This window comes from Rhincodon typus, chromosome 6 (assembly GCF_021869965.1).
Source record: "Rhincodon typus isolate 14 chromosome 6, sRhiTyp1.1, whole genome shotgun sequence".
NCBI classification, from domain to species: Eukaryota; Metazoa; Chordata; class Chondrichthyes; order Orectolobiformes; family Rhincodontidae; genus Rhincodon; species Rhincodon typus.
This window is the reverse complement of record NC_063337.1, coordinates 33,775,636-33,785,231: the sequence shown is the minus strand read 5'-3', so window position 1 is coordinate 33,785,231 and position 9,596 is coordinate 33,775,636. Positions and strand designations below refer to the sequence as shown.

Below are 9,596 nucleotides of genomic sequence, written 5' to 3'. Positions count from 1 at the left end.
TTTGTATTAATTCATTGTATGAACGTATCCATTTCTACAATGCAAGTATCAAAGAATTGTACGTATAACTATTCCCATGTAACAATCTAATCCTAATTTAACAAATCATATTTTGAACCGAGTTGAGTGAAACAGGTCAGACAATATGGGTCAATTTATCTCAAACCGAACCCACGCCAATTAATCACTGACTCATTCCAAACTCCACCCAATCAGCTCGTCTTGCTAAAAAGCCGATCCAAGTTTTTATTATGCTTCAAATTCACCATTACAACGCACTCCTCCTAAGTCTTCCATCAGGTTCAAGTTCACCGTATTCTACATCGGTTTCCGCTTAAAATACACTTTTATGTTAAAATGATCTCAGTTGTGAAAGAATTACTCCTCATGGAAAGGTCACGTGGTACAGTTTGCGAATCCTTAAAACCACTTCGCTCCCGTAATTTAAAATCGATCACTAAACACACGCGTATATTTGTAGATACTCATTTAATGACGTACCTTTCAATGAAATAAAATAAACTTCATATTTTTTTCCGAACAGGCACTGGGCTGGACAGCTCTAATTGCCATGTTAAGGCCGTTGGGGTCCTCGTTCTTCCTTTCCGCCGAGCCCCGCCATCTTGTAGGTATCGGGTTATCGGAGCCCCGCTCTAGCTATTACTAAAAACAGGCCTGGGAAATTGTAAAAGCTGACTTTCGGGTGTCTATCGCGCATTATAATGTGGTGGACAGTATGTTGTAGCGGAATAAGTTCTGCATAGTTTAGGGAGGGTTCCTCTTTTCCACGCCGTAGCTCTGAATCGTTCCCGCACCCTGTGTTTCGCCATATGGCCGCCGAGAGCCGACCATGTGGCAATGTAAGGAAATAAACCATTCCACCTTCTGGTAGAGGGAAGAAGGTGATGATGGTGGGAATATAGTCTGTGTCCTAGTGGTTGAGACTCTAGATCCAATAGTCTGGGTTTGGGCTGCTCCGAAAAGAGCAGGCCTTAAGGGAGCAACCGGAGCCGTGTTTGCATCCGTCATTGACTTTTCGTATGAGTTCTATCTGTTTGATTCGTTTGGATCTGGGGTAAACTACCTTGAATGTTGTTTGAGCAGGTTTAACCAGGGTCGTATAAAAATAATTATCTGAAGAGAAAACAGGACTGCCTGATTTAGAAGGAAAGTTGGGTGAGATGCTCTTGGCAGAGAGCTAGCATAGTGACGAAGAGCCGAATAGTCTCCTGTATTACATCATCTTTGAGCAACTCTCGGTGAGAGCGCCGTTATGTGCGGTTTGAGTGTATGTCTTTACCCTCAGGAATACTAAATAAATTGCAATTTGTTTCTTCAGTGAAGGGTCAAGATGACGAACACCAAGGGCAAGAGGAGGGGCACTCGCTATATGTTTGCAAGGCCCTTCCGAAAACACGGTGAGACTCGTCAATTCATAAGTTTTTTAGTTTTTAAAACTTGCGTGGATGTTAGATGGTGTTTCCTTGTTAGCTTTTGTTATCAACTGTTCTGACTTTGTATTGAATTTTGGCAAAGTTGAATCTAATATCATTTGTTAGACAATTCATGCCAACGAAGGAGTTACACCTTCAAATTCAACACAACTTTGCACTGATGGCTGAATTTGGATTTTTGATAGCAAGCTAAGAAAAACCATGCATCTGCACTGCTCTGGGCAGTGTATTTGCATGGATTTAGGCTTTGGCTTCTGGGATACAGGGTGCAGTTGAACTTCACAATTTTCTGATTACACTTGTGTTCATTGTATAAAGATGTTAGTGTAGTGGGTTGTTATGTTCTGTTAATCATGCTGTAATCTGGATTTCTGTTTTGTCTGGTGCTCAATGATGAATGAACTCCAATGATTGCTGTATGAGGCAAGATGAGCAAATTATTTCACCGGCACTGAGAGCAAACCAGAATTCTTTAGCGTGTGTGAGTGAGTTAATAATCTTCATGAGTTTTTCAATAAACCTGTTGGGCCATCACAGCACTGAACAAATCTATTATCTAGTTCTTGAAATGCAATTGTTTAATATCCACTATTGTCCTGGAAGGCCTGACTAATCCCAGAGACTGTCTGTTTATTCATGAGGAATTGGGATTAATGTCAGTAGGATGTTCAGTTTTTCATGGTGTGTTGGGTGCAGGGGAAATGTGGTCATCTGAGCCTGGTCCAGTTCATGTACTCTGCAAAAATCAGCTTGTTATCATGATTACAGCAGCCTGCATTATATATTTTCTGTTAAATGTATCACCCTGTAATTGAGTTTGCCTATCGTTACAAACTTGGACATCTGGCAAGTTCTGACACTTTATGGCTTAGTATCCAACGCGGCATTGAACCTTGGGGTACACCACCGTCTACCATCCTCAAGTCTGGAGAGTAACCGTGACCATGCCTTTCTGTTTGCTTCCCTGAAGGCAATTTTTTGCCAAGTCGACTCTGACCTTTCTTTTGCATGAACTGCAATTTTTTTTAGACTTTTATGTGGTACTTGATCAAGCACTTCTGTAGTACGTGTGTGTTCATCTGCCATTCTTTCTCTTCAACCTTTTGGCTTTTTTAAAATCAGAGGGTTTAATTAGATTGACCAGTATGATTTGCCTATTAACGACTGTTCTGGAATTATCTCCTTCGGATACCATATGGAATATGCAACATTTTTTAGTAGATAAAATGCACTGTTTAATTTTTAATCGTTTAACTTGGAACTTAAAATAGATTTGTCTTGTTTTAGGGCCTGTTCCTCTCTCAACTTACTTCCGTATCTACAAGAAAGGTGATATTGTTGACATTAAGGTATGTGACCATTGTAAGACCATAAGGAATAGGAACAGGAGTAGGCTGTTCGATCTCTTGAGCCTACTCCACTGTTCAATGGGATCATGACTGATTTGGTATTCCTAATGTCTGCTATCCTGCCTTTTTCCTGTAACCCTTGAGTTTCACTACTGATCAAGAATCCTTTTCTCAACCTTAAATATACACACCTTTGTGGCAAGGTGTTCCAGAGGTTCTCCACCCTCAGAAGAAATTCCTCCTTTGTTTCAATCTTAAAATTGACACCCCATTATTCTGACAATACTCTTTCGTCCTACATTCTCCCATGAGTGGAAACATTCTCTCAGCATTTACTGTCAAGTTCTTTAAGAATCCTGTATGTTTAGAATAAGAGATGATCTCATTGAAACTTAGGATAGGCAGAAGTAATTAGAGTTTAAACCTCTTTAACCTTTGTTCATAAGACGATCCTTTCATACCGGGAAGCGTCCTTATGAGCCTTCTCTGAATGGTCTCCAATGAACATAGAACAGTACAGCACCGTTCAGACCCATGATTTTGTGCCGACCTATTATCCTACTCCAAGATTGAACTGCCCTGCGCACCCTACATTTTACTATCACCCATGTGCCTATCCAAGAGTTGCTTAAATGTCTCTAATGTATCTGACTCCACTACCACCGCTGACAATGCATTCCAAGCACCCACCACTGTGTAAAGAACCTACCTCTGACATCTCCCCTATACCTTCCTCCAATCACCTTAAAATTATGCCTCCTCATAATAGTCATTTCTGTCCTGGGAAGAAGTCTCTAGGTATCCACTCTTATCTATGCCTCTCATCATCTTGTACACCTCTATCAAGTCACCTCTCACTCCTCTTCACTCCAATGAGAAAAGCCCTACTCCCTCAACCTTTCCTCATAAGACCTGCCCACCAGTCCAAGCAGCATCCTGGTAAATCTTCTCTGCACCCTCTCTGAAGCTTCCTATAATGAGGCGACCAGAACTGAACACAATATTCCAAGTGTGGCCTAACTAGGGTTTTATAGAACTGCAGCCTAACCTTGTAGGCTCTTGAACTCGATTCCCCTGCCAATGAAAAGCCAACACACCATATGCCTTCCTAACACCCCTATTAACTTGGGTAGCAACTTTGAGGGATCTTTGGACATGGACCCCAAGATCACTGTTCCTCTACGTTGCCAAGAATCTTGCCGTTAACCCTGTATTCTGCAATCAAATTCGACCTTCCAAAATGAACCACTTCACACTTATCTGGGTTGAATTCCATCTGCCACATCTTTGCCCAGCTTTGCATCCAGTCAGTGACCCATCCAACCTTTGACAGCCCTCCACACTATCCACAACTCCTCCAACCTTCGTGTCATCGGCAAATTTGCTAACCCACCCTTCCACTTCCTCATCCAAATCATTTATAAAGATCACAAAGAGCAGAGGTCCCATAACACATCCCTGCAGAACACCACTGGTCTCCCAGCTCCAGGCTGGAGTACTTTGTCTTCTACCACCCTTTGGCTGTCCAATAGAAGACAATTCTGTTTCCAGACAGCCAAATTTCCCCGAATCCCATGCCTCCTTACTTTCTGAATGAGCCTACCATGGGGAACCTTATCAAATGCCTTGCTTAAATCCATGTACATCACATCCATTGCTCTGCCTCCTTCAATGTGCTTTGTCACATCCTCAAAGAATTTGGTAAGGCTTGAGGCATGACCTGCCCCCCTCAAAGCCATGCTGACTATTTCTAATCAAACTGTGCTTTTCCAAATAATCATAAGTAATATCTCTCAGAATCCTCTCCAATAATTTGCCCACCGCAGAAGTATGATCTTCTCTTACATAAGGGGGGCCAAAACTGCTCTCTGTACTCCAGATGTGGTCTCACTAGCATCTTTGTACAGTTGCAGGAAGACTTCCCTAGTCTAGTACTCCAAACTCCATGAAATAAGGGCCAACATTCAATTAGCCTTTCTGATTACCTGCGTAGTAGCTTTCTCCATTTCATGCATAAGTAGCCCCCGCCTCCAAAAGTCCCTTAGTGTTGGAGGTTCTTGAGGCTATTCTCCATTTAAATATTGTTCTTTTGTTCTCCCTTGCATAATGAACATGCTTTCCCACATTATACTGTATTTGCTGCAGTTTTGCATCAAATTATGAAAGAGGGCACAGTCAATGTGATATTTTTGAAGCAGGGTATTTTGTGGGGATTGGTGGGTTTTTGTAACTATTTGTGTTGCTGTCACTAGTGCTGTTAGGTGACTGGCATGCTGCTCATGAATATACCTAAGACCGTGATGCATAATTTATCTTGCGCATCTACTTTGTCCCATTTCCCGATTCAAACTTCAAGTTGCTGGAGGCCTTTTGTAATAGTTTTTTGACATTCCACGTGATTTGTTCCTTGTGCAGAAAGAGATTGAGGTTGAGAATAGGATTGTTTCATTAACTGCAGTTTTCTTTAGGTGAATTAATTTTGTTCATCTTCAAAGTGAAGCAAGACTAAACAATCGCACTTGTCACTGTTACGTGATAGTTAGGGCTTTACAGCTAACACTGAAGACATTGAGGGCACGTGTGCCGCTTTAGACTGTTTAGGTAGTATAAAAATGATGGTTTTAACTGGAGTGCTGTATCCATCCTAATCAGACCCCTTGTGCATTCCTGACTTTTTTTTTTAAATTTAAACTTTTTCAGTCAACCTGCTCAGAGATGTTATTACACATCCCAACAGTGGGAGTTGAACCTGGGCCTCTTGGTCCAGGGGCAGGGACACTACCACTGCATCACAAGAGGGCCCAAAAATTAGACCCCTCTGGAGTAGGTGGAACTTGAAACCAGATTTCCTGGTTCGGAGGTAGAGATGTTACCGCTGTACCACGAGTGTTACCTGACTTCACTTTCACCCACTTTTGGCACAGTTCTATTCAGATTGCATTTCCTGCAATAATACTAATAGGGTATTTAGGGAATTTCAACTTCCTCAACACCAATTAGCATGGTTGTGTAAAGGATTTGTAGGGGTTGAATTTCTGGAAGTGTTGAGATCTTTTTACATCAACACAAAATGTCCAAGGGATGGCACACTGATAGACCTGGTTTTGGGAAATGAAGCCAGACAGGTGGTTGAGGAGGTAGTGGGGGAATGTTTGTGTTCACAACTACAACACTATGAATGGTTTGTTATGGAAAACATTGAGTGAATCTGCTTTTAAAAAAAGGGTGGTTTGAATTAGTGGCAGGTGAATCTTCATAAAATATGACCGTATCGGTCCACCGTAGACAGGGAACAGCTACTTGTGGGGAAAATCATCTGCACCTTTTTAAAGTCTATGTAGATGAGCACTTGAAAAGTAGTAACACTCTAGTACGGGCCAAGTGCTGGAAAATGGGATTCTTGTGTATTGGTTGGTACAGCCTTGTGGGCCAAATGGCCAGTTCTGTGCTGTGTGACTCTGAATGCAGCTCATCACCTTCTTGGGCAATAAATGCTGGTATGGAACCTATTTTAATTTAATTAAACCATACTTAATAGATTAGAGATAGTAGGAACTGCAGATGCTGGAGAATCTGAGATAACAAGGTGTAGAGCTGGATGAACACAGCAGGCCAAGCAGCATCAGAGGAGCAGGGAAGCTGACATTTCTGAAGAAGGATCTAGGCCCGAAACATCAGCTTCCCTGCTCCTCTGCTGCTTGGCCTGCTGTGTTCATCCAGCTCTACACCTTGTTATCTCTTAATAGATTAGATTCCACTTCATTACTTAACAGATTAAGTGCTAAATTGTCTCTCTTTCATTAGGGCACAGGCACTGTACAAAAGGGTATGCCCCACAAGTGTTACCATGGCAAGACTGGAAGAATTTATAATGTTACACAGCATGCTGTAGGCATTATTGTCAACAAACAAGTCAAGTGAGTATGAACAGTTTAAAAATTTGCACTCAAATCATCCTTTTAAATCTTTGGAAATGTCCAAAAACATTGCAGAGTGTTTTAAAAGGTGGACACCAAGCAATAAAGGGAGTAATTTGGGAGTGGGGATTTTAAGTGGTGATGACATAATTTAAAAAAAAAAGTTTGGAACTGGAATGAAATTTAATTGGATCTGTGGGAGTCACAAATGAGTGATTAGCAATGAGGGGGAAATGAAGGGTGACATAATTTTGTATGAACTGAAGATGTTTTAATGTGGGCCTTCCACATTTCAATATTGCAGTTTTCAATCTGATGGAGACACAGGCATGAATGGTTGATAGGCCGAGGAGTGTACATTGTATTAATGACCATTCTTGGCGGATTTCAGCTCAGAATTGAATAGAATAGAACGCTTACAACTGTAAACAATCTGTCTCAGCCTGAGAGCGAATATTGTAGTTAAAACACTGGGGAGGTATACAGAGTTTGTGGTGTTGACCACAAGATGATTGTGATTCTAATGTTTAAAGGGAGGAATTTTCAGTTTGTCTAATTCTCCATGTTAGGAAAACATTGAGTCAGGGAGAGACAGAGCTGGATGTCATTTGATATCTGAAAATTGACCTTTTTCTAAGCAGCAGCTAAGGGACAGAATGGGGCCACATAGGAAAGATTCTTGCAACTTCCTGGTAAAGGTACCTGAACAGGGAGAAAGTTGTAAGCTGATGCAGCTATATCATACCATTTCTGTCTTGTGCATTTTTTTTGAAGCATAATTGATTAAAACTTGATTCTTAAATAGAAATATTCAGCAATGGAGTTAAAATCAGAAGGGAGACATGCAGAAAGCTTTGGAGGATAGAGACAAATTGACAGGAGTATCTAAGGCTATGGAGTTTGGTTGCATGAAAATCAGTCAGCTTGACGAACAACTCTAACGACAACCTGACCTGCAGACCTTGGTTGCAATATCTAAGGGTATCCTAGAATACACACGAATGCAGGTGCAAAAGTGATTATATGAAGGGATGTTACATTCTGGGGGGGGTTGGAGTAGGTAGCAGAACTTAGGATGAACTGTAGTTTGTGTCGAGTAGACTGGCAGATGTTTTATAGTTGAATTTGTCACCAAAAGGGGTGCAAAAAGATTTCAACTGCATGTAGGCTAGAGGCAGAACTGCACACCACTATGCTGTTTTAGGGGTGGACAGAATAGTTTTCGAAGCTCAACTCTGGCAGATTGGATGTTGAGTTGTGACGGGTTTGTTGGAAGGTGGGTGAAATTTGTGAGAAAATGATTTGGTATTCCCAGTATTGGAATTTTAGGTGCTTTGACATTGAATAACCAGCCCCGTCAACTGGTGCATTGTATAGTTGACAGTTTAACATGAGTGTAATGGGCCAGGTAGATTGTTTGATCTACTAGAGGCTGTGTAATCAATTTTGTCACCCCTCTCACTTTGCCAATAAGACATGTCATGTCTCTGCTGGCCATTCAAGTGGGGTAGAGTAAAATGTCCTTTTAAAAATCCAAGCATATTATATATTTGACTTGGTTCCTGTCAGAGGGGATAATTAAGAAAATGAGAAAATCTTGCAGCAGCATCTTGATGTTAAGTCTAAATTTAAAGACTTTTTAGTATATCCTCATTCTTACCTGATGGTTTTAACTTTTGGAATTAAAGTCAAGTTGAGTATCAAAGTATATCATTGGATCTACTACATCAGACTTCTGTACTTGTCAGCAGTTACAAATGAAATGCGCCAATAAATTTTTGGTAACTTTTTTTGGTGTTTAATCTCACTTAATATAATCTTTTTGCAATAGGAAGTTCACAAACTGCATTGTAACTGTGTTGTGTGACGTTCATGAGTTTGACCCTGTAAAACAATGCAAAAGTAGGGAAAGAACTGTCCTGTTGCACCCCATGTTCTCAAAAGGATAACCACTCTACTTCAAAAGGCTAATAAATCGAAACAGTCAGGAAATGGCTTTCATTTCTTGCCAATTCTGTTCACTCTTCTAGGACAGTGTCCATGGCAAACCTGTTTCACTTTTTCAGGATTATGGCTACATTCTGATGTCACTTTTCTTGTCAACTTACCTCAACTGCCTTCTAATATTCTGTGAAGTTAGTTTTTAAAATGGCACGTCTCTGTTCATCTTTGAACTCGGGATCATTTGTGCACATCAATATTTATAGAATCATGAACCATATGAAAGAGGCCATTTGGTCCATTGAGTCTGCATCAGCAAAAACTACTCTAAATCTACACTAGTTCCATTCTCTAACACTTGACCTATAGCTTTGAATACACTGACATTTCAAGTATTTAAATTTTTTTTTTTTAAAAGCTGTCTGGCTTCCTGACTCAAATACCTTTTTTCTCTTTAAATCTCCTCTAAACCCACCTTCCACTTTAGAATTGTGCTACTTCCTTACTAGCATTTTAAATAAGAGAAATGTCCCCATTCTAACCACTCTCCTGTTCTGCTCAAAAGAACAACCTGAACTTAGAACCTTCTCTGCCACCACTCCTCCACAGTTATCATTCCTATAGTGTGGTGACCAGCACTGCACTCTAGCTGTGGCCTAATGCACAAGTTTTGTACAGCTGTAAGATAAGCTCCCTGCTGTTATAATCTATGCCACAACCAATAAAAGTGAGCATCTCATACTTCCTTAACCAGCCTGTTAAACAGTACGCTGCCTGCAGGGATCTATTATACCACTGGAGACTGTGTCCAGTCAAATGAACAGCCTTCTACTACTACCACCCTCTGTCTTTTACTGGTAGCCCAATTTTGGAGATAGTCAGAACTGCCGATGCAGGAGTCAGAGATGACAGTGTGGAGCTGGAGGAGCACAGCA

At 40.9% G+C, this 9,596-nt stretch overlaps 1 protein-coding gene and 2 non-coding genes across 3 annotated transcripts in view; all 3 read left to right on the top strand.

The window, feature by feature from the left end:
• Window positions 1-567: 567 nt before the first annotated feature.
• Window positions 568-9,596, top strand: part of rpl21 (ribosomal protein L21) — a 12,311-nt gene continuing 3,282 nt past the window's right edge. The window contains exons 1-4 of the mRNA XM_020529178.2: window positions 568-625; window positions 1,340-1,418; window positions 2,742-2,803; window positions 6,608-6,720. Of these exons, the coding sequence (XP_020384767.1) occupies window positions 1,352-1,418; window positions 2,742-2,803; window positions 6,608-6,720 (242 nt within the window). The 5' untranslated portion in view covers window positions 568-625; window positions 1,340-1,351. The remainder of the gene's footprint in view (window positions 626-1,339; window positions 1,419-2,741; window positions 2,804-6,607; window positions 6,721-9,596) is intronic.
• LOC125483427 lies at window positions 1,839-1,914 on the top strand. The gene has a single exon (XR_007262375.1). It is a non-coding gene; the product is annotated as a small nucleolar RNA SNORD102 (small nucleolar RNA).
• On the top strand, window positions 8,169-8,300 carry LOC125483428. The gene has a single exon (XR_007262376.1). It is a non-coding gene; the product is annotated as a small nucleolar RNA SNORA27 (small nucleolar RNA).